The sequence below is a fragment of the Microtus pennsylvanicus genome, chromosome 11 (assembly GCF_037038515.1).
Source record: "Microtus pennsylvanicus isolate mMicPen1 chromosome 11, mMicPen1.hap1, whole genome shotgun sequence".
Taxonomy (NCBI): domain Eukaryota; kingdom Metazoa; phylum Chordata; class Mammalia; order Rodentia; family Cricetidae; genus Microtus; species Microtus pennsylvanicus.
Window position 1 is genome coordinate 44,886,229 of NC_134589.1, and position 24,650 is coordinate 44,910,878.

The 24,650-nt window shown below is 49.1% G+C and overlaps 1 protein-coding gene and 1 long non-coding RNA gene across 4 annotated transcripts in view; one reads left to right on the plus strand and one right to left on the minus strand.

Moving 5' to 3' along the window:
* The window catches only part of Abr (ABR activator of RhoGEF and GTPase), a 195,546-nt gene that overhangs the window by 103,582 nt on the left and 67,314 nt on the right, over positions 1 to 24,650 (plus strand). For 2 of the 3 annotated variants that reach the window (XM_075991598.1, XM_075991599.1), the window contains exon 3: positions 23,068 to 23,166. In XM_075991598.1, the coding sequence (XP_075847713.1) occupies positions 23,068 to 23,166 (99 nt within the window). Of the gene's footprint in view, positions 1 to 14,207; positions 15,171 to 23,067; positions 23,167 to 24,650 lie in introns of those variants that run through there. The other variant, XM_075991600.1, reaches the window with a different exon arrangement.
* On the minus strand, positions 13,086 to 14,647 carry LOC142860396 (uncharacterized). Its single transcript, XR_012912331.1, has 3 exons — positions 14,508 to 14,647; positions 14,195 to 14,285; positions 13,086 to 13,160 (listed from the first exon to the last, which is right to left on the minus strand). It is a non-coding gene; the product is annotated as an uncharacterized LOC142860396 (long non-coding RNA).

A 24,650-nucleotide genomic window follows, 5' to 3' on the forward strand; every position in this document is an offset into this window, starting at 1 on the left:
TAACCCCTGCCTGCCTGGAGCTAGCTTCCTTTCTGCTTTTTCTGTTGCGTTACTGGCCCCATCTAGTGGACCCTGCAGGTATTGCCATTTGCAATAGGGTGCCTGAAAGGTGTAAACCCCCTTTCCCAGTACTTAGGGTGGTTTGTTTTTGTTTTTTAAAAGGTGTGTTCATGTGCGCTCGCGCTCTCTCTCTCTCTCTCTCTCTCTCTCTCTCTCTCTGTGTGTGTGTGTGTGTGTGTGTGTTATGTTCCTGCTACTTGGCTGTGCTCACTTGGCCAGGCAGTCTCCTCCCCTGCCAGGCTTCCTGTTAGGAACCTGGAAACAGAGGGGACTTTTGGACCAAATCAGACAATTGTTCTAGATATTCAGATATCTAGCCTTTGGCACAGCCTGGCAGCTGAGCTTTCCACACCCAAACATACAGCTAAGCTGTACCTATGAGGTCATAACCCAAATGGGTGGTGTGTGTGTGTGTGTGTGTGTGTGTGTGTGTGTGTGTGTGTGTTTGTATATAGAGAGATTTGATAGAAGGAACTGACTTGTGGGTATGGAGGCTAAGAAGTCCAACCCTCTGCAGTGGATACTGGAGTTTCAGGAGAGCCAATGTATAGTTTTAGTTCCAGTTCAAAGGCCCAAGAATCAGGTGATCAAAGGTAAAAGACTCTAGGTGAAAAGCCAGTAGACTTAAACTCAAGAACTCCCAGTGTTCAGTCTGAGTCCAAAGGCTAGAAAAGACCAGCGCTAGCAGCCATGCGGGTGGAGCCTCTGTCTTTCTGAGACAGGGTCTCTATGTTTCCAAGGCTGTCCTGAAGTTTACTTTGTAGTCCTTAGCTGGCCTGGTACTCATAATGCTGCCTAGGCCTGGGCCCTGACTCACACATGCTGGCTGATGGAGCCCCTCTTTCTTGGCCTTTTTGATCTTGGGTTTTCAATTGACTGGATGAGGCAAAGCAGGCTCACCTTGGGGAGAGAGAGCATCTGCTTTGTTCAGTCTGTAGATTGAGATGTTCATCTCATTGTGAATCACCCCACAGACACCCGGGATAATGTTTAGACACCCTAAAATTAACACACAGAGTGAACTATCAGTACCTTGGGTCAGTGACCTAGAGCCTGGAAATAATATAATCTTTGCACAGATGAAATCTGCTTTCTGGCTGTAGGACACTGAACAAGGGTCATAATTCCATGGAGCCTCATTTCCCAGGTATGAACAGCATTGGCTCCTCTGAAGGCAAGTGTGAGGAATGGCTGGGGGTTTGCTCACACGGAGCCTTGTTTGTAGTGACCACATTCGGTTCCAGCACTCAGAAGGTGCAGAAGAATTGTGGCATCTAGGCCAGACTGGGCTATATAGTGAGCCCCTATCTCAAAATAAACCCACAAGACTTTTGTCATTGGTTTTTAGAGGGCTGGGACCAGCAGCATTGCAAGGACTCAGTCTGGTAAATAACCTGTTGGGAAATTAATCTGCCTTTGCAGGCCACCTCCTTTCTGGGTCTGTTCTCCCAAGTGTGATAGCCTCAGCGAAGACATGATCTCCTCACTCCCCAGTATAGATTTGCTGTGAAATTTTCATCTTGGTTTGTGCCCCAAGGGTGACAGGTGAACCCAAACCTAGGCTGGGCAGGGTACCCTGGCACAGGGTCAGGGGTTATCAATTGCTGGAGGCTCGATTCAACTGAGAGAGTGTAGTTTCCCTTGGGAGTTAGGGTGAGGATACTCCCACTCAGCTGCAACTTCCTGTTTCAGAACCACAGTCTTACAGAAAACCTCATTCCTATAGACCTCAATTCCTGTCTTCTCTCTGGATGGTGCAGCAAAAGGGACCCCAAGACAGAAGACATCTGGGTTTTGTCTGTCTTCTGCTGCTTTGAAGATGTGTCACCCAAGAGATGTCACCCTCTCTGAGATCATTTGTCCATCAGTAAATGGAAGATTCGGAGGATTTCCTCCTATGTGACCTGACACAGCTACCACAAGTCTGCCATGAGATGTCACTAAGGGCCAGAATACCATGTAATTTGTAATATCTGAGCCAGGCAGTGGTGGTGCACACCTTTAATCCAGCACTCGAGAGGCAGAGGCAGGCAGATCTACAAGAGCTAGTTCCAGGAAAGGCTCGAAAAAACAACAACAAAAACAAAAAAAAACCCACAAAAACCAGTTTGTAATGTCTATGGGTGCAGACCTCAGCTGGCACGAGGATCCAGAGGTGAAAGTGGAGGTGAAGAAGTGACTGTCATGGTCTTAGTTAGGGTGTCTATTGCTGTGAAGAGACACCGTGGCCATGGCAACTCTAATTGGGACTGGCTTACAGTTTCAGAGGTTCAGTCTGTTATTGCCATGACAGGAAACATGGCAGCTTGCAGGCAGACATAGTACTGAATAGGGCTGAGAGTTCTCTATGTAGACTGACAGGCAGTGGGAAGAGTGTATGTTGCTTGAGCATCTGAGACCTTAAAGCCCCTCCCCCCCAGTGACACATTTCCTCTTCCAACAAGGCCACACCTCCTAATAATGGCACTCCCTATCGGGGCAGTCCATGATGTCTCTGCATGGTATGTGCCCTGCTATCATTTTACCGTTGGGGAAACTGAAGCTTACGGAGTTGACACAATTTGCCAGAGACTGGTGTATCCCGTGGGACCAGGACACATTTCAATTTGGGGTCTCGTGAAGCTTAAGCCTGGTTGGTGCTGCCAGACCCCTCTCAGTCTCTCCTGGGTGAAGCTCTGATAGCCCCGCTGGCCCCTAGTTCTTTGGGGCTTGAGTCTGCCATTGTAGATAAGGAGCACCATTCTTGGTCAAGCCTTTGTGCGCCCCTTAGATCCCCATGTAAACTCACAGGCTCCTCTGGGTTCCTGATTGGTATTTGGGATTCAATTGTGTAGTTCTGGAACCTGGGGTGGGGGTAGGAAGAGTGGGGAACAGAGCTAGGCAGAATCGCTGTCTGCTCTCCCTTCTGTCTCAGGTTGGAGCCGAGAGGGTCATCCCTAAGTGAACAGACATGTGGAGAGATTGCGGCTCCAGGGCCTGCACATTGTTCTGCGTTCTAATCTGGGGGTGGTGGGTGCCCTGGTAGAGACTCAGCAGCCCAGTGCATCTTCTCCCCGTCTCTGCTGCAGAGAGCATACCAACCATCCCCTCTGCATTTTGCTGTGCTTTGTTGCCATCACTTCCAGCTGCTAGTAGAGCTCTTCTTGCATACATGAAAAAAACCTAAGGCTCAGGTGCTTTGTGCCTTGTCCACACTGGGCAGGAGGCAAACACAGTACCTTACTTAGGATACTGTCCACTCTCTAGTGAACTCTTCTTACCCTCTCCAGGCCGTGCACCCCCTTTCATACCCCATAGTAGGTTCCTTGGTGTCTTCCCTGATGGGCTGCACCCGACTGGCCTGGCTACCTTTCCCTTGTCTCTCTTCTCCCACTAGCCTGTTCGTGAATGTGTTTCTTACCTGCAAACAAGGCTACTCCCAAAGTCATATTTATTTGGTAAAGGTATGCTAATTGACAGGTGCCCAGGGTACTGTGGGTAGGAGGGTGGGCCTAGCCAGAACAGTTCTCTGCCCTAGATATCCTGAAATTGGAAGGAAGGCAGGAGGGAGAAAAGAGGCGACTGATGAAAATAATGATTTCAGTGGGTGTTAATTGCCCACGAAACAAGCGTGGCTGTTACCACTAGCGTCCTCAAGTTGGGTGTGATAGCCCATTTCTCTAGCTAGTACTTAGGAAACTGAAGCAGAAAGATATTTGAGTTTGAGGCCATCTTGGACTCATTGTGAGTTCTAGGCTAGCCTAGACCAAATAGGGAGACAGGGTCTTTTTTTTTTTCTTCAAATGTCCTATGGATGGCACAGAGGTGAACCGCTGGGGTCAGAGGCTCTGTTTGTCTCTGTGTTCTCCCAGGGGCTCAGAAGGGTCCCGAAGAACCCCGCAGACTGCTCTCTACTGTGCTATTTTCTGTCGTTGTTACTGAGTTTCTCCACCAGTGGGCGCTAGCAAGGCCAGCGCTGTTTTCTTCCCTTCCCAGAGAGGATGCCGTGCCAGTGTGGTAGGTGGTCCATTCATTCCTCACCCGCTGCCTGCATGGCAGGAAGACGTGGAGGAAGGCTATACACACTTAGCAACCATAGTACTTTATGGGCAGCTCCAGTCTTCTGCGCTGCCTTTAGGGTGGGCCTTACCGAGGGTGCACTGATGCTGTGGAATGTAGTATATAGCAGGGTACCTGTAAGCACAGTCCTCTGCTCCTCCCCAGACAGGAGCCTTTAGTACCCATTTTGCCTCTTCTGAGGCAGTTCTCATTATGAAACCAGGCTGGCCTTGAGTTTGCAGTCATCCTGCCTGGGCCTCTTGTGTGCTGGGATTGCAAGCGTGAGCTACCGTGTTTGTTTAAGATTTACCCCGTGCCATGTGACATTGGCCAGTTCAGCCAGCATCACTCCCCTCTACTGTAAATGGGGGATAAACAATCCCATTTGGAGGGGTTTCTGCAGGAACCAGGTAACAGTGTGACAAGGTAAACTGCCATGCCATCTGTGGACTGCTCTGGAGATTAGTTGAACTTGAATCCCTGTGGGATGTAAATACTACTTTATCTTGGGCTTCTGCCTCTGGAGTGCTGAGATTACAGACCTGTGCCACTGACAGACCTGGTGTTTGAGTAAAGCAAAACATATTACTCCATTAAAATGAAAACTAAATGTCTTTTTCCCCCCAAAGGGCTTTAGAAAATCATTTATTTGGGATGAGATGTTTGAAATGGTGGAGTGGCATAGTAGAGAATGCAGTTGTTTCACTTAGCTCCCTGACGTTCATAGCTCTTCACAGTTGTACTAATGCATTAAGTAAGGCTGCTTCTTCTCTTTGTGTATGTTGTAGTGAAGGCTGCTTGTTTGTTTTCCTGGCCACCCAGAAACTATATTATTTAAATCACTGCTTGGCCAATCACTTAAGAGTATTGCTAGTTAGCTCTTACGTCTAGTATTAACCCATTTCCAGTATTTTATATTTTACCATGAGGCTCGTGGCCTACTGGCAAGGTTTCAGCATGTCTGTCTCTGGCTGCGGCTCCATGGCTTCTCCTCAACTCCACCTTCCTTCTTCCAACATTCAGTTTAGTTTTCCCTGCCTACCTAAGTTCTGTCCTATCAACGGGCCAAGGCAGTTTCTTTATTCACCAATGGTATCCACAGCATACAGAGGGGACTCCCATGTCATCTGTACATGCGTGTTCCTTTGTATGTGTGCGCACATGTGTGTCGAGGTCAAAGCTTGATGTCTTCCTTGACTGCTTTCTGTTTTAGTTTTTGAGACCCAGCATCTCTTTTTCTATCGTTGTCTCTCTGTTTCCCACAGCCATACTCCACCAGGTGCTTTCTGACTTAGCTAGATTGGCAGCTCAGTGAACTCCGGGAATCTTTCACCTCTGCTAACCCAGTTCTTGGATGACAGGCATGTGCCACCACATCCAGCTTTTTACATGGGTGCTAGGAATGAAATTCATACACAGCCAGGACACTGTGGGTGACCATGTTTACTGAGCAGGCTGGAAGCATCTACTCTGAGTCCTCACAGGTTAGTGGCCTGCACACAGCAGCCTTAGATCTGCATCATGGCTTCTTTGGCTGCTTCTCTGCCGCCCAAACCTCAGGGGACTCTGTCATGAGCACAGGAGGCTGTTTAACCTGGGAACTCAGCTTGTTTATTATATACAGAGGAAATAGATGTAGATGGTTTAAAACATTTCCTAGAAATGTGGGGAGCAAATGAAGTCCTAAGTGAATGTGTGTCATTGAAATGAGTAGGGCCAGGTAAAGGACCCCAATGCCTGAGACACATGGGCGTTCTGAAGCCTTCCCCTGGTCCAAGCACACATACTGACACTGTATGCACAAACTCTCAGTGGCAGCTCCTTCGTCCCACGTGACTACAACCTGAGACTTCTTCCCTGACACTAAATGTTACTTTAGAGGACAGAAAGAGAGCAGAGAGCAGTTACTGTGAGGTAAGATTTGAGTTGGTGGCATGGGCCTTTAATCCCAGCACTTGAGAGGCAGAGGCAGGTGGATCTCTGTGAGTTCAAGGCCAACCTGATCTACAGAGCTAGTTCTAGGATAGCCAGTACTACACAGAGAAACCCTGTCTCCAACAACAAAACAAACAACAAACATTTGAGTTCAGCTGTTAACTGTCTAGCGAGCCAGTTATGGCAGTACATGCCTGTAATCTTAGCATTTAGGAGGTTGAGGCAGGGGGGTTGTAAGTTCCAAGCTGGGCTGGGCTGTCTGGGGTGGTGGTGGGAGGAGATGAGGAGGATAAGAAACAGCCATCTAGGGGCTGGTGAGATGGCTCAGTGGTTAAGAGCACTGGTTGTTCTTCCGGAGGTCCTGAGTTCAATTCCCAGCATCCACATGGTGGCTGACAATCATCTGGAGTTAGGTCTGGCGCCCTCCTCTGGCGTGCGGGCATACATGGAGGCAGAATATTTTTTTAATAAATAAATAAATCTTTAAAAAAAAAGGAACGAAACAGCTATCTAGCATTTGTACAGGTAATGAGCTTCCTGTTCTTGGAAGGATCCCAGAAGAGGCTCCTGTTGGAACAGATTCCTTCCCTGGTAGTTATCTTCTGGGTTGCCTTTTGTGCTAGGATACCACTTCATTGACTGAGTTCTTAAGCTGAGCCCTCTTTTTATCTGATTCTTGGGAGACCCAGGGCTATGTATATGCTAAGCAGGTACTGTGTCACCAAGCCACACCCCAAGTCCCAGAGTCCCCTATACTAAGGCCATCCATGCAGCATTTTTAAGAGATGCACTATACCCACAAGCCAGGCGGTGGTGGCGCACGCCTTTAATCCTGGCCTTGGAAAGCAGAGGCAGGCAGAGCTCTGGGAGTTCGAGACCAGCCTGGTCTACAGAGTGAGTTCCAAGACAGCCAAGGCTACAAAGAAAAACCCTGTCTTGAAAGACAACAACAACAACAACAAAAGAGCTGTACAAAAGAAAGTCTTGTGACCTTGGGTGGGTTCTTAGGGAATGGGTCATGGAAGAGGTAGAGGTAAGGGAGTTGCATAACCATTGAGTGTGAAAAAGGCCTTCGAGGTTTGAGAAACACAGTGGTCTGGTGTGAGTGAGTTACTGGGTCCCCTGGAAGAGGCTGGAGGTGACTCTGGTGGGTCTTCCCTCCACACACATGTGCTGAAGGAAGAAGGGGAGAAGAAGAGCAGGTGCTTGCTAAACACTTAGTGCAGGTCATTTAGCTGCCCTGTGTGCACCAGGCCTTCTGGCAGCCCTAGAGATGAAGTAACGATCCCCATTTTATGGAGTCAGACACACTACCTTTGCACAGCAAGGCTATTCCCGTTTTATAGATGAGGAAAACAGGGCATGTTTAAGTGCTTTGCCCAGTGTTACGAGCTGGCAAGAGGCAAAAACTAGAATTCAAATCCAGAATCCAATGGAATATATTCTCTCTGTGTGTGTCTGTCTCTCTCTGTCTGTCTCTCTCCCTCTCGTGTGTGTGTGTGTGTGTGTGTGTGTGTGTGTGTGTGTGTGTGTGCGCTGCCACCATGCATGTGATCAGAGGACAACTTTGGATGTTAGTCTTTGTCTTCTGTCCTGTTCTTTTACTGTTTTCTGCTGTGTATGACAAGCTAGCTGAACTGCAAGCTTCTGGAGACTTCATCTCAGCCTCCCATCTCCCTGTAGAAACATGCTGGGATTACAGATAGCTGCATTACTGCTGTGAACTATTAGGCAGGCTCTGGGGATCCATACTCAGATGATCAGGATCATGTTCCATGCACTGAATTCTCTGAGCCATCTCCTGAATCCTGAGTGCTTTTGTTACATTTTATAAAGCAACTTATTTGGCATTTGTGTGTGTGTGTGTGTGCGCGCGTGCCCGCGCGCACGCACATGCACATGCTTTCATGAAATTATGTGCTTCACAAGTGTGTAGGAGCCCATAGAGGCCAAAAGTGGGTCTTGGATCCCCTAAGACTGGGGTTATAGTCAGTTGTGAGCTACCGTGTGGGTGCTGGAACTGAGTCCAGATCCTCTAGAAGAGCAGTTAGCACTCTTAACCATTGAGCCTTCTCTCCATTCCCTGATTTTGTTAGTTTTACCATATAAACAGCATTGACTTATACCCAATAGCTTTATGCTATTAAATTCTACGTGAGTTTTGTTTTGAGACAGTGTCACACTGTAGCCCAGGCTAGCCTTGAACCTATGGCAGTTCTTCTGTCTCTTTCTCCCTAGAACTTGACAGCCATGAGCCACCATGCCAGATTCATGTCTGCTATGATGGAAAGAGGGAGGAGCAGGGGTATGGAGGGCGAGAGTCTGGTTCTTGACTCCACCTGCCTTGGCACTGCTCCAGGGGCCTGCCAGGCTCCCCAGCCTCGTAGTGGGGCTTGAGCTTCTGCCGGAAGAGTTGGGTGAACATCTTCACACCAAGGAAACTGTGTTTGGCAAATCCTGGAGATGGGAATGTGCCTGGCCCTTGTCACCAGTGTGATGGATTGAGTCAGCTGCCCTTGTTTGGTCTGACTTAGTGGCTTCCTGTTGAGCACAGAGTGAGCAGTGTTTGAGAATGAGTGACGTGTTGTCAGATGAGGGGTACACCAGAGAATGGTCATGCGACTCGCCTGGAATCCTTCCCCACCTCCCCTGCGGCTATCATGGTGAAATCCAGAGCCTCCCACCCTGTCAGACTCGATCACTGGATTCTTTGCTGGCCTCTGAAGCTTCACTACCAACCTCCAACTTGGAATATAACTCCACAAGACTTCCCTGACTGTCTCCCAGTCTCCATCAGTGTGGCCTGCTCATTCCTTCATTGTTACTTTATTGTGTTCTGAGGCTTGAAGGTAAGGACTTAATGTGAAAGAAGCATTCCACTACCAAGCTACGTCCCTTGCCCTTGTTTCTTTGAGATAGAGTCTCCCTATGTAGCCCAGTTTGGTTTTGAACTTGTAACCCTGGTCTTAGCCTCCAAGTGCTAGAATTTCAAGCAAGTATTGCCATGCTCAGCTAGGGCTGGGTTCTCCTGTCACCACCTCCAGGGAGTCTCCCATGGCTTCTCACTTATTACATCAGTTGCACCTGCTTGTGCCCTCCCAGCTCATTCTAAATTCCCGCCATAGCACCATGCGTATGTGTGGGAGGGGGAACAGTTATACAGCCTTGAGAATGCCAAGTACCCGCTCTGTGACTGAGCTACACCCCAGCCCCCACGTTTCTTTTTATAACTTCATTTTCTCTGATTACATACTCAAAATTCTCACTAATCAGAAATACATTATCTAGTATGTAAAAGCTCACATCCTACAGAGAGCTACTGGGTTTATTTATTTCTCATTTTTTCCATATGTAGAATATGTATTAAAATGAGATCATACTATTGGTAGGTATCTTGTTATTTTACTTTTGTGGCTGTGTGGTATTTCATTCTATGGCTATACCAAAATCCATTTAACCAGTTCCCCTTTCCCTCTCTCTGCTTTTTTTTTTAAAGGTGAGGTACGGAAGAGGGACAGTCCTTGGGATTGAACCTGGGTCTTGCACAGTTGGGCAAATACTCTGCCACTGAGTTACAGTTCTAGTCCTAATCAAGCCACTGTTTTGTGTTGATTGAGATTGGTGTGTGGGGGTGTGTGCATGTGTGCATGTAGACCACTGTATAGCTCAGACAGGCCTAGGACTCAAACTCTTTCTGCCTTCGTGAACCATCACAGCAGATTCGGCTCCACTCTCAGGCATTTGGACTTGTGGCAGCCTTTGCTGCCTTCTCACGTCAGCCAACATTTTATACACACACCTTTGTGCCCTTCCAGCAGGGCTTTTTTCAGGCAATTCCCTAGAGTGGGATTGCTGAGTCAGAGGGTGTGAACATTAAAAATCACAATAGCCATTTCCATGTTACCCTTTCTGGAGCTGGACCACAACAGCATAACTAAAATGTGCCCCTTCCCAGTCCTGCCTTTCCTTTGGCACAGCCTTAGGAGTCAATCACTTGGTCACAAAGGGCATGGCTCCCTGTTTACAACTACATTCTGAATGTGAGCACAATGGCTGGTATACAGTAGGCGGTTAATAAGTGCTGGATAATTGAGTTGGTAAGGGAGTGCAGGTGGAGATTTAAGTGTAAGGAAAGCCCTCCGTGTGTGTGTCTGTCTCTGTCTGTCTGTCTGTGTCTGTCTGTGTGTGTCTCTGTGTGTGAGAGACAGAGGTGGAGACAGAGAGACAGAGACAACCCACTGTGTACTTACCTCCTGCTTATTTTCTCTTCTGTCCCTAACTTCTTCTGAAGCTCCTTAAGAAACCATCCCTAGTGCTGGAGTGTGCTGGAGCTTAAACAAGGCTCTGAGTTCCAGCTTCTGCACCAGAAAGGAAAGAAAGGAAGAAACTCTTTAATGTGGGCTTTCCTCCCTTTGCCTGGAAAGGCATCCCTGTTTCCAGGTGCTGTTCAGAAGCCCACCAGGTTCCCTTCTCAAAGCCTGCAGTCTTCAGCTCCCCACACATGGCCTTCTCCTTCCTCTCACCCCCTTACAGATTTAATTAGCAGACACTCTCCAGTGAAGTTTTTCCTCGGTATGGATGCCTTTGTTCACTCCATCCTGTTTTTCATACGTCCCTCACCTCAGTTCTTTGAGAGTATACCAGTGGTAGGGGTTTGGTCTCACATGCCAGGCCAATGTACATGGACCAGTGAGCAGACAGAGAGAATGAAGAGTCTCAATGCAATGTTATTAGGGCTGTATAGGTGTAAGGTGTTGCAAAGCCTAGCTGGGTTGTGGTTTGGAAGAGGGAAAAATGGAAGAACCAAAGAATTTAGTAAAAGGGATGTGTGGGGCCACAGGCACAAGGAACCATAAGATGACAGCCCACTGATGGAAGTGGCAAGTCCAGAAGAGGAAGCTGGGATGGGGAAGAGGAGAGACTTACTGGTCTGGATTTGAGGAGCTGAGGGGTTGCTGTTCTGACTTGTAGGTGAGGAGATCCAGCTGCCTATGCAGGTCTCGGGCCTAGAGGTGGCAGAGGGTGACATTGGTAGAATAGTGAGATGGGATCAGTTCTCCCAAGGCTGTGAGCACAGGGCTGTGGGATAGGACCTTGAGCCATGACGTCATATGTACAGAAGGCAGGAGGAAAGATTGGCCTAAACCCACTGTGTGGCCCCAGAAGCCCGAGGACTTAGAGAAAATCAGAGGGCAGGGGTCATATTGGCTTTTCTCTAGAGAGAAGAGTCTGGAACCAGGCTGAGCAGTCAAAGTAGGAAGGAAACCTAGGTCTGGGGCCTTCTTGAACATTTGAGAGGGAAAGGGAGGGAACACCCTGGGGATTTGTGAGTCACTTCCCCTCCAGAGGGAGGCCTGAGGGCCTGCGAATGGAGCCTCTGTGTCCACTGAAGGGGACATTTTTGTTACTCACTGGAATTTCCAACAAGTTGGAGTGGGTGGGGTAGTTTAAGCCTTGGATGTTTGGGGAGCAGCTTCTGTGAGGCTTAGGGTTTAGGGAATAAGTGGGTGCTGAGTCTGCTGTGAGTAGGATTGTGGAGAAGTTAAGGTACCCTAAAACTAGGCTGCTTCAAGGTAGCTCAGGTTCTCTGGGATTGGATATCGTCCTGTACTGCCCGCTGCTCTGACCAGTTTGGGCACAGCACGCTGCACATGTAGAGCCCCCAGGGTAGAAGGCAGAAGAACCTGTAACTCCGGGCCCTGAGCTGGCACGTTTGTGCCCTAGGGAATGCCCAGCCTGGCTGTTCCCAAACCAAATGAGGGATTGTGGCTTGAGAGGGCCCTTCAGATATCTGGCTATTTATAACCCAGTCAGAGCAAAACTGGACCGAGAGAGAAAGCAGTGGATGATGGGTAGGAGATGCCTTTGCAAGGCACTGGTGGGAAAGACCGGGACTGGCCCGGGCCCCAGAGAGCCCATCATACCTTTCTCAGACTGTTTCAGCTTTGGTGGCAGGATGGAGCCTGTATCTGGTGAGGGCACATTTTCTATTATTGACAGAACGACCGGAGCCTCCTCCGGACTTCAGAGTTCCAGAAAAAATTTTTTAAAGAGTAGGATAAGAAACTATACTCATTCCCTTTCATTTCCCCTCCCTCCTCAGCCAAGGTGCCCAGTGGAGTTGAGAGGAGTTGGCATGGTGGGTCCCAACTGGGACGGTTTGCCTTCCTTTGGAAATGGCCTCAATAGTTTGACTCTGCCCTGTGACCATATGGTTGCCACTGATAAGTAAATATGTTGTATATGAAAGGCTGGTCATAAACGGCACATGAGATTTTGATGGACAGATTCAGAAACCGTACCACCTGGTTGGTGGTACCTGTTACACAGGTTTACAAAGATAAAGTATTGGTAGATTGGTATATGAAGCCGAATTTTATTCCAAGCTGCCAAATCTTCTAAGAGGAGATGGGACAGAGAGACCCTTAGGGGAAACTCCTCCGACATGACCACAGCTGGCGACCAATTGCAAGAATAAAGACAGTGTGGGCATCCTTAAGCCTAGCTCAGAGCAAAGATGTGGCTTAGTGTGCTGTGCTTTTTTTTTTTTTTTTTTTTTTTTTTTTTTTTTTTTTTTTTTTGGTTTTTCTAGACAGGGTTTCTCTGTGGCTTTGGAGCCTGTCCTGGAACTAGCTCTTGTAGACCAGGCTGGTCTCGAACTCACAGAGATCCGCCTGCCTCTGCCTCCCGAGTGCTGGGATTAAAGGCGTGTGCCACCACCGCCCGGGCTTGTTTTTTTTTTTTTTTTATGTAGGTCTGGAGAGATGGCTCAGCCATTAAAGGCTAGGCTCACAACCAAAAATATAAGAAATGTAGATTACTTGCTTTCATTTTAAAGTTAGGAGATTTTATTTAACCATTCATATTTTCCCTTGTGTGTGGTGACACAGGATGAAGCAGAGCCAGGCAGGTCTCTGAGTTTCAGGCCAGTCTGACCTACATAGCAGGTTCCAGGATGGCCAGAGCCACACTGAGAGATCCTCTCTCAAAAACAACTGTAAGGGGCTGGAGAGATGGCTCAGAGGTTAAGAGCATTGCCTGTTCTTCCAGAAGTCCTGAGTTCAATTCCCAGCAACCACATGGTGGCTCACAACCATCTGTAATGAGGTCTGGTGCCCTCTTCTGGCCTGCAGGCATACACACAGACAGAATATTGTATACATAATAAATAAATAAATAAATAAATATTTTTTAAAAAAACAACTGTAGGGAGCTGGAGAGATGGCTCAGTGGTTACAGGTACGTGCTAATCTTACGGAAGACCTGAGTTTGGTTCCTAGCACCTACATGGCGGCTCACACCCATCTGTAACTACTGTTCAGGGGATTTGAACTGAATCTGATGCCTTTTGACCACTGCTAGCATGAGACACACAATTGGCACCCATATCCACTTCCCTACACCCCCCATGCACACACACAGTGGGGGGTAAGGAGAGGGAGAGAGGCAGGCAGGCAGCAAAACAATCATACATGTACAGTAAAAAGAAAAACAACAAAAAGAACAAACAAGTCTAGCTTGGCTACTTACAGAGATCCTGCCTCAAAACAAAACTAAAACCATAAAGACTACAGGTTTTGCAATTGTGTTGCTTTTGGGAAACACTAATTGGCTGGAGCTGCCGTGGTTTCTTCAGCTCCTTTAGGCCCTCTGCGGCTAGGTGCTTGCCCTGCCTGAACTTTGAATGAGTGCTAAAGATGTGCCCATGGTTAGCTGCCTTGGATGTTGAGTTGTGAAAGAGTTGCTGCTGCTGGCCCTAGACTCCTCCCCCACTGGGGGGTGTGTCCCTTAGGGTCAGGGTGAGCCTGGGATGTGAGCCTCACCCTCCAAGTGAATTTGGAATGTGGAAGACTCTGAGGGAAGCAGTCTGGGAGCAGGGAGGGTGGGTAATGCACCTGTCCTAGATTGTGTATCCTGGCCTTGTAGGGCTGGCCCTCCCCTTGTGAGGCGCAGAAATACTCCAAGAAAGTGGAAAGTGGCGTTGCCAGTAGCACCTGACCTTAATGTGGCTCCCGGGTGGTCCCCGGTGCCCAGTGACGTGTGCTTAGGACCCTGTCTGGCACTATGCTCGTGCTGGGCATAAAGCAGGCCAGTGCCTTCCTGTATACGTACAAAGCCTCGTTTACTCTACCGTGGTGCAATGGCAACTGCGGTTTCTCACCGGCAGTGGGCCTCCCCTCTGCGAAGGTGCTGGATCCTGAGGCCGGGGTGCGAAGGGGGCTCTGGCTTGTGACATCCCATGGGAACCTAGACTGAGTGGATGAAGGGTGACTTCTGGGGGGAAGCCTCTGCTGCTCCCCCTTGCCCAAGGGCTCCAGCGAGAAGTTGTAAATAAAGCTTGTCTCTGGGAAGCAGACCTCCCCCTGCGCCCGCCCGGCCTGTCTGCGGCCTCCTCCCTCCCTCCTCCTCCGCTCCAGAAGCCTCCGCCAGCCTCTCGCCCGCCCGGTGACCACAGAAGGAACGAGCAGCTCCACCTCGCAAGTCAAGACGTGCGTTTCCTGTGCTTTTGGAGCAATCGGGCCTCCGGGTCCAGAAAGGGCGGGCTCTGTGTGGCCAGCAGCGCAGCGGCAGGGAGCCTGGACGAACCCGGCAGCGGGCCTGGGGCGAGCAGAGCGGCGACTGAGGAAGGAACGAACCGCGGAGGGTGCTGGCTGTCGCCCCTGCCCTGCATTCGTCCACGAGCCGCTTCCCGGAGGCCCCGCTTCCCCTTTCGCAGGGTGGGGACGCGCGGGAGGCGGGCCCGGCGCGCAGGACGGCTGGAAAGCGGCAGCAGGAAAAGGTTCATAATGGAGCCTTTCATCGCGAGCCGGTGGCCAGGTGCCAGGACCGACTCCGCGGAGGCCAACATGCTGGTGTAGGCCTGCCCTGAGCTCTTCCCCGCCCGCCCGTCCCCTGCCTGCCTCCCTCCCTGCTGGGGCGCGCGCGGCTGCTGCTGCTGCCGCCGCTGCTGCCACCGCTGCGTGGACCCTGCTTCCTGTTTGCCCTCTGCAGCTCTGGCTGCCATGGAAGAGGAAGAGGAGGCAATAGGCTTTTTGGACAAGGTTCTGGAGGATGAAGATGTGTTTCTCCTGGAGGAGTGTGAACTGGGAACCCCGACCAGCCCTGGCTCAGGGTCCCCCTTCTTGGTGGCTGTGAAGGTGGGAATGTGACACGCCCTGGATGCTTGTGGGGAGGGGGCAGGGCTGGCAGCTCTTGACTGATGCTGAAACCGTGTTTGGAGAGAAATGGCTGATGTGTGCACAAGCCTCATGGCTGAGTGGAAGAGCCCAACTCAGCATGAGATGGGCTGGCACGTTCCTGCCCGAGGATTGAGGGCTATGCTCTTTGAGCAGCTGTTCTTGAGGGAGAGGTGGAGTGCCTGCTTGCCCTGCACCAGCTGTCCTCAGGGGCAGTGACTGCTGGCTTTCCCCTCAGTCAGCTGTGTTAGGGGATCTTTTTGGCTGTGACATGAGTCACCTGGTGGCCTGTCACTGATGTGAGTCTATTGCCCCCAGAGGAGCTGACTGACTTGAAACTGGTGGGCATTAATTCATTGTTTCCATGGCAACCAGAGGATAAGGGTATTTGTAAAGTGTGGCCATGGGAGCTACCCCTTTTCCAAGGAGGAAACTGGAGACTTGGTGCGTCTTGACTAGTGCAAGTGGTCATTTAGGAAGATCAAGAGTCTGAGGTCACTTGGGCTTTCTTGAAGGAAAATAATTGAATCAGCTGGAGAAGGGGCGGGAACAACTGTCAGGTAGGTAAGCAGTTTCCCCAAGGTGGGCAGAGGCAGGACCGGCCCACTTCCTCTAGGGTTATAACCCTGCAGCAGAGCTCCTAGAGAGGTACATCAGGAGGGAAGGGGCTGTGCCAATAGTTTTGCCTTCTTCCTTGTCTGTCCTTTCCCCAGGGGTACAGCTTCCCCTGGGAATCTGGAGAAATACATTGGTTTCTCACCCTCACCTACCTCTAAGAACTTTAGCCACAGCCGACCGGTCATTTCTCTCTTCTGTGTCTGGAGGGAGGGCCTGTGAGGACTGTAGCAGGGAGTATGCACACTGCAAAGCCAGCTACCTAACCACATGGGCCCCGGAGGGTGTGGTGTTCAATGCATTACCAGGACTAGGTGTCTGAGACGCCCTGAGTCTTCTCTTACCATAGGATGATCACCGCCTCACCCTGTCCACACTCTGGTGTGGCTCCAAGAAGGAACTAATGGAGACTAAGAATAGACTGTAGACCCAGGTTAGGTAGGTGGCAGGCAGGCTGGGTTGGGGTGGAGCAGTGGTGCAGACTTAGGTGGGAGCTGCAATGGGATCCTGGCCCCTCATCTCTGTTTGGTAATCTGGTGCGAGTTTAGAGCACCGGATTAAGTTGTTGGACCCACAAAACCTCTGTACTTAGGTTTTCCAGTCTTCCCACCAGTCTCTCTATGAGTCAAGAAGCATGCCGGGAGTTCCAGTCATGGGATGACCAGTCAATAAGGTTCTCGATGAACCTCCTGGGCCCTCCCAGCACAGGTCTCAATACCACTCATGCTGCCTCCTAGGCGCATCCTTTCTCTGGGTCGTCACTGCTGACCACTGCGTGGTACTGGGTGTATGACTGGGACCAGTGAGAATTGTTGGAATGACTGAGGTTTGTTGGGACACACAAAAGCTATGCCATGTTCCTGACCTTGATAGGTGGCACATGGTTGCCACAGGGGTCCTGGACACACAGCATGCCTGAAAGCATCCTTCCTTCCAAGTCCCATAATGCCTGGATAGAGCCCTTCCTTCCTTCCCACTTCTCTTCCCTGCTTCTGTGTTTATGGAGGTAGCTTCAGCCTGGGAGCTTCTTGCTCATCTGTAATGCCTCTCTCACACCTGCTTCCTCCATCAGGCTTGGCCGTAGCCCAGGGCTGCAGAGAGGTGGAAAGCAAGCCCATCATTTCATTCAGCACGCGCTGTCAGGTTGTGTTCTAGCCTAAGCCCTCGCCCTGGCACTGTGGAGGAGACAAGGCACGGTCCTTCCTCCCAGAGGCGAGGATCACGTTCATGGGATAGATAGGAAAGTGAAGTAAGAAAGCATTCAAGCCGTGAGAAGTGTTCTGATCAGAGAATACCAGCATCCAACTGTGGTGGTGACTGCCTGTAATACTAGCCTTCAGGAGGCTGAGGCAGGAGAAACACCAGGAGTTCAAGGCCAGCCTGAACTACTTAGTGAGTTCCAAGTCAGTATGGGTTATGAGTAGTTTCAGAACCATAAGCCGAATCAAGAAGACTCCCAGATTCAGAGGAGGAGAGAGACCACTTCTCATTGAGTCAGGGCTGGACCAAGTTACATGTTTGCACGTGTGGAGGGACCAAAGGGCCTTTCTAGGTGATGCTCCAGCATCCTGGCTGCAGATGGGCTTGGCTCGCTCCTCCGCTCCTCCGTGGCAGCTGGTAGGAATCCAAGGCAATTTGCTCTTTGCTATTACTTTACTTCAGGAGTACTTACCTTAAACAGTAGTTGTGCTACTGTGCATTTGCCCAAATGCCAGCCCTATAAATCAATCCTGCTTTCGCTGTAATTTCCGAGGTGCTTCATCTTCCTAAGGGACAGATGCAAACCTTACTGGTCGTTTTCTCCAGAGCCATAGCTGGAGCTTGCTACATCTCACACACAACCCAGCTTCCTTTCAGGAGTTAACGATCTGTAAACTCATAATGCAGATACTGATAGCAACATCACATCCCATCTGTAAAACGGTGCATACTTTTCCAAAAAGATTTTCACACAGTTCTATTTAAAGGTAGATAGGGCTGACGGGTGGGGCCTGGTAGAAGCTGCTATTTCAAGGAACTCATTTGTCAGGAATAAAAAGCCCTTTTGTATTCCATATTAACTCTTCAGGTATTATTCTGTGCTTAAAGAGAATGGGTTGTCTGAAATGCCTGTATTCCTGTTTGAATGACCATTCAGGTCTTTTCTTAGGCTCCAGCACCTTTGCTGCAGGGAGGCCCATCACCCTATTGGTGTTTCCTGAAGTATGGGCCTCATAGGTGGTGACTTGAGGGACAGTTTTAGGTGACATCTTGATATATATGTTTTAAAGAAGTATATGTTTTTAATGTAGATGAGGAAAAATCGGACTAATACATCATTCCTATGATTTGGTATAAGGCTTAGGATAAGATTGCATTTAAGAAAAATTAGTACTTAGCAGGGCATGGTAGATCATGCCTTTTATACCAACACTTGGGAGGCAGAGGCAGGAGGATCTCTTTGAGTTCAAGGCCAGTCTGGCCCACATGGTGAGAACTTGTCTCAAAAAAGAAAGAAAGAGAAGCAAGCAAATCAACACTGCTGCATTTAGTGGTGCATACCTCTAATCCCAGTGCTTGGAGGCTGAGGCAGAGGAGTACAAATCTGAGGTCATGTAGAAGGACTCTGTCTCAAAAAAAAAATTGATTGTAAAGAATGATATTAAGAGCCGGGCGATGGTGGCGCACGCCTTTAATCCCAGCACTTGGGAGGCAGAGGCAGGCAGATCTCTGTGAGTTTGAGACCAGCCTGGTCTACAGAGTTAGTTCCAGGACAGGCTCCAAAGCCACAGAGAAACCCTGTCTTGAAAAACCAAAAAAAAAAAAAAAAGAATAATATTAAGTAGCTAATATGCCAGTGTGGCAAGGCTGTAATGGTGGGACATGAGCAACTAAGGTTCTTAAACATGTATGGAGTATGTGAATCTCCAAATTTTAGGTAGCAGTAAGGTGGAAGATGAAAATCCACCACCAAGAGAAGGGGCATTTGGGGAGACGAGAGACTCCGTGTACTGTGCTCTCTTAGGTATGACAGGCCAGCTGTACTGAGTGTCCCTTGCAGACTGGTGTGGCCCTTGGGCTAACTGGTGCTGTCTGTGAAGTCTGAGACCCTCGCTGCTTAGCTTGTGGCTTTACAGCACAGCTAGAACCGGCCCCGCCTGCTCAGCCCTCACTGTTGCCTTGGAAAAGATAAAGGGCATGGAAAGATTGTTTCTTGACTTGGCCTAGGACCAAACCTTAGGAGGCTTTATTTAGCCCCTGAACGCTGCGGCAGCCCAGGCCAGATCTGGCCACAGCTTATCCATAGATGCTACCGTAGTGCCTGGGGGCCTCGAGATGACGAGCTTTCAGCCTAGCAGACTGTAAATTGCTGGGGATAAAGGGGTTCACTAGGGCTGCAGTCTGTAAGCCCTGGTTGGAGAGAAAGAGGTGTCATCCCTCCTGTGTTGGGGAAAGGCTAGCTAGCTGTGTGTCAGAGCCCAGGGGCTTCGGTGCACATGGGCCTCTCTGGAAAGCATGCCGAGAGCAACCGTCTCCATTTGTGTTACCAGTGTCCAGCATGTAGTAGCGAAGGAGGAAATGAATGCTGAGCCCTGGTATATTAGAGACAAGCAAATCCCCAATAAGGACTAAAGAAACAGCTGTCAATACAGCTATTTGTTTGTTTGAAGTTTATTGATTACATCGCAAGAGGGCAGAAGCCAGGCAGTAACTCAAGAACCATGTGCATCTATATCCAGAATGTCCCAACACAGAAACACATATTTTCTCGAGAAATCCATCCCTTGTCCAAAGATGGAAGTCTCTTCAGTGCTAGCTGTTAGTAAAATTTACAGAGCTTAACTTCACATCACTAAATTCTCAGGTGCCTACACCCCATCCTAGCTTGAATTTTAGGAGTGTAGCCCAGCGAGGGGACTCTTGGGGGGTGACTGATTATTACCTTTTAAGAGTGAGTCTTCCATTATTACCTTTTAAGAGTGAGTCTTCCAGATCTCGTTTCAAAAAACCAGTCTTAGGGATAGGATTATGAGGTGAGGGTCTTGTTAAGATGGACTGTTAGGAGGCAGAGGGTCTTGCTCCAGGGCAAAAGAAGGCTTCATTGGAGCAGGGTCCAGATCTCCAGAATCTAAGGAGCACTAAGAAGCTCACCTCTCTACAAGATGTTTGCCATATGCTCAGGTAAATCCTTGGATGCCAGGGTACAAGTGAGGAATGTAGGGGAGCAGTGATTTCCAGCACGGAGGGCAAGTGCAAGTCAGGTTTGGGAAGCAGCTAGCGGGGGGTGGGGGGTGGGGGGTGGGGGGGGAGGTAGAAGGGGTCAGGGGGAGGCACTGTGCATCTGACTTGAGGGCTAGAGCCCAATTGCAAACTCCAATCGATACTCCAGTGTGTGCTGGAGGCCAGGCTGTCTCCAAGCAGCCGTTTGCACCCTCTGTGCCTCAGGGCCCTAATGGTTACACCTACCAGACTGTGAGATGCCAGTGAGGAGCACTTAGCACAGGTCCTGGTAGTTGTGAAACCATCAATAAATAACTGCCCTTCCTTAGCGTGGAGTTTGCCCTGGGTTCCTACTGCTGCCGAAACAAATCAGCACAAACTCACAGCTAGAAACATCCCTGATTTAGTGTCTTGCTTAGCTTCTGGAAGCTTTCAAAGACTAAATCCATTTCACCTTTCCCCTACAGGCTACAGGTCCCATTCTCTAGCCAGCAATTTAGCGCCCACCACCTCGTTGTCACATTGTCTGCTCTCTTACTTCTCTCTATCTATAAGGACCCTCTGACTCCTAAGGGTCCACTTAGGAATCTTCGTATATTTAATCATATTCACCGAGTCCCTCAGTAACACGGTCATAGGTTTGAGGGAGCCACGTGTGGACACCTGTGGAGTCATTGTTCTCTTTACTTTAGGGTGAGATAACAATTTGGAGAGTTGGAGGCCTGGCAGCCTTCAGACATTTGAACCACTCAGGAAATGGTATGAAGAATACCCCTTCAGAAAACCATCAGGGACACTGGGGTGGGTTTTCTTTGTGGCCTGCGAGGTTTCTGGTGGCTTGATAAACTTTTCTAGCTTACATTAAGGGTGCGCATTTGATGCCAGAAGGGAGCTATTTGAGACAAAAGGTATATAAGTACAAGCTTGGAAAAGGTGTAGGGAGGGAGGAAATCATCCCAAGGGTAAAAGATGCGGAGGACATGGGGTGGGTCCCAGCTCTGCCTCTTTACAGTCTCAGTTGTTTCTGTTGTATAATGAGGAAATTTAGAACCCATTTCAGTGTGGGTGCCTGAGGGCCAAAAGGCAAGTATGGAGAGGGGTTAGAGCCTCTTTGGTAAAGGTGAGGTGTGATGTGGGATGGAGGCTTGGGGAAGAAGAGTGTAATGCAGTTGTTGCAAAGGCCTGAGGGAGATCACCCACTAGCCAGGCAGGTACCATCAAGGCTGTGCAAGTTTTAGGTGCTGAGGCTGAGGGAGGAAGTGAGACTTCAGCTGTGCTGTGAAGAAGAGGTGTCACTTAGCCAAGAGAAGAATGCATCAGGCCCCATCAACAGGGAAAATCCAGCTTCAGGGACTGAGCATGCCTAGCTTTGGACCTGGAAGAGATTGGGAGTTGGGGAAGACCTGAGGCCACGGCGATATGCTGCAGCCCAAGTCGTAGTTTATGACCTCTTTATTTATCTTTGTTTCTTTCTATGTCTTTCTCTCCTACTAGATTATAAACCAGGCAACAGCAGACACAGGGCTTTGCTTGTTTCCTGTGTAGCCATTGAGGTTGCCACGCGTTCGTTCAGTAACTGGTTTGTTTGTTTGTTTGTTTTTTGTTTTTTTTCTCTGTTCTACTTTGGAGCCTGTCCTGGAACTAGCTCTTGTCGATCAGGCTGGCCTTGAACTCACAGAGATCCACCTGCCTCTGCCTCCCAAGTGCTGGGATTAAAGGCGTTTGTTGAATGGACAGATTTAAGTGAACCTATCTCTTCTAATTAAATTTTGTAGTATTTATATTAAGTCTTTGAAAAGAAGGTGTTTTTGGGAGATTGATCTTACTGCAGTTGGCTGGAGAGAGAGAGAGAATTCAGAGATCAGTTATAAAAACTTAGGTGGGAGGAACCAGACCTGGAGATAGCCAAGAAGACTTCCAAACATGGCAGAGGGGAGGGAGAAAGACTGGCAAGCAGCCAGGACTAAACTTGAGGGTTCTACATGATGAAAATTAGATGTTTTTCACTGAAGGTAAATTTTTAACACTCTCTTTGTACCAACCACTGTGCTGATTGGTGGCATCTGGCTTTAACAAGGCATGATTGACACCACAGGGAAGAGGAATTCAAGAGGGAGGGAAATCTAGCACGGGTCTGTGCCTTACATCCTTAGGAATGGCTGAGGTGAGCACGGGCGGGCCACAGCTGACACCTGTGCTAAGTCCCTAGGACTGAAGACACCAGCACAGGTGCCCTAAGGCCAGGGTTCTCATACTCATTTCCGTCCCATTCTCTCTAGCCCATTCTCTCAGTTTATAGATCACTTCCTGGGGGGTGGGGGAGTGGGGGTGGGGGTGTCTGTCCTTTGCTGTTCCGTCCATAACCGAACTCAACCTTCGTCATGAAAGAATGTCTTTATCCGCTCTTCCCTCTGCAGAGCAGATGTAAAGCAGGTCCTTGGTGACCCTAGTGACCCCTGGGAAGTTGGCTAGGTAGAGAATGCTGAGAGCAGCAGAGGTGCTGAGAAAGCAAGGCTGGGAGAGAAACAGCACAAGACGGTAGCAGGAATATGCTTTTTCTTTGACATTTCAGTGTTTTCAGAAATTTCTGTAATATAGTATCTGGCACCACACGGAGACTGATGACATCAACCTCAGCCCTTGAGATGTTGAGGCAGGAGTATTGCTGTGGGCTCCAGACCAGCTTGGACTCTAGAATGGCATTCTGTGTGAAAACAGGCAGCAATAATAATGCTAACCATATGACTTTTTACCACCTTTGCACATGTTGGTTAAAAGAAGAGAAAAAAAAGGCAGAGAGAGGGTCTGGAGAGATGGCTTGGTGATTGAGAGCACTGGTTGCTCTTCCAGAGGACCCCGGTTCAATTCCCGGCACCCACATGGCAGCTCACAGCTGTCTGGAACTCCAGTTTTAGGGGACCTGACACCTTCATACCAATGCACATGAAATAAATTCAAATAAATTATTTTTTAAGAATGCAGAGAGACCGGTGTCTTGAGCTTTGGCACCCCTTTCATGAGCTTTTGGTTTGCTTTCTTGCAGGTGGAGGCAGGGAAGGGCCTGGAGATGAGGAAGCTCGTTCTCTCAGGCTTTCTGGCCAGTGAAGAAATCTACATTAACCAGCTGGAAGCCCTGTTGCTGGTGAGTACCTGAAGGAGGGTGTTGCTCAAACACTGCTCTTGGCATTGGAGAGGAAGGGGACCCATACAGGACAGACACACCAGTGTTCACAGCTGGACATCTGAGAACTGGGTCAGTCACTGTCACGTTTTCATGACTGTGAGAGGCAGGGAAAGACACACAGGTGTGGGAGGACAAGCTCTCTCATGGATGGTGATGACTGTGACGTTGTATGATGAACTGATACAGTGCTGTGTACTGTGGACACTTTGTTACCTCCCCATCACTGTACTCTGGGTAGTGTCTACCAGTCCATAAAGCTGAGACTTCTTCGTTGCCCTGGGTCCAAGTCCTTCCTCTTCCCCAGGAAAGGAGAGCATTAGCACCGTCCTGAAGGCTCTCTGTCGGGAAATGTGAGATGGAAGGTGTCTGTTTTTAAAAGTGCTGTAGCTCAGAAGCGTTAGACCCGCCTGAGCTCTCGGTAAAGACGAAGGTGGTGTTGTGTGAATCAGATTGGGTGGTGACTATTAAAACAGCCTCCAGAGATAAAAGCACCACACAGATGCGTTTGCCTTTGAGGGAAGTGCTTATTAGATGCGTCTGGGTATTATGCAGAGTGATTGTGCAGTGTAAATTCTTTTCTCTGGGTGTTGTATAGTCAGGTGGCATAAAATACTGTTTAAAAAAAATCTGAAGCAGGAGGATCATCGTGAGTTTGAAGCCACTGTTGGCTATAAAATGAGTTCAAGCCAGCCTGAAAACCTTGTCTCAAAAAACAAAGCAAAGCAAACAGATAACAAGCCCCCCCCCCCAGAGAATCAGAGATAAATGTAGACCGGGAGATGATGGTCCTCTTAAGTAAGATAACGTTTATATACTTGCTGTAATATGAGGTATCGCTCAGTGTCTTGACGTTTATGACCCAAGGAATGGCTATTGAATTGTAAAGCTATTTTGCAGGGCACTGTGCTGAACTTGTTTCGGGGTCTCCTTGGTAAGTCATGACTTCCAGATGGGAGACAGTGGCAGATAGGAGTCTGGTCTGAATCTAGAGCCAGGACTAGGACACAGCCTTACCCTGCTGTTCATGGAGAGCTAGTGCATTGTTTCCACACTGTGCGTCTCGGCCCTTTGGTGGGTTGTGAAAGCGTAGAGGTTTGAATCAGTATTTTAAAACAAATGGGAAAAGAGTGTTTGTGTGCATCATCAGCAATAAAGGTTAGGTGCTGTCAGAATGTGTGTGTATAGGTGATGTACAGGGGCTCTTAACCTTTTGTTATTGCCCTTCGTCTTCCCCCTACCCCTGGCTCTTTCTCCCCTGTCTCATGCAGCCCGCAGCCCAAGCTGGTCTTGAACTCACTCTGTAGCTGAGGCTAGCTTTGAACACCTGATCCTTTACCTCCACCTCCCAAATGCTAAGGTTACAATTATATGTTGGCCCACTACATTATTTCTTAAAATGTTTTGTAGATTCCACAGGTAATGGTGGGGCACACCTCTATTCC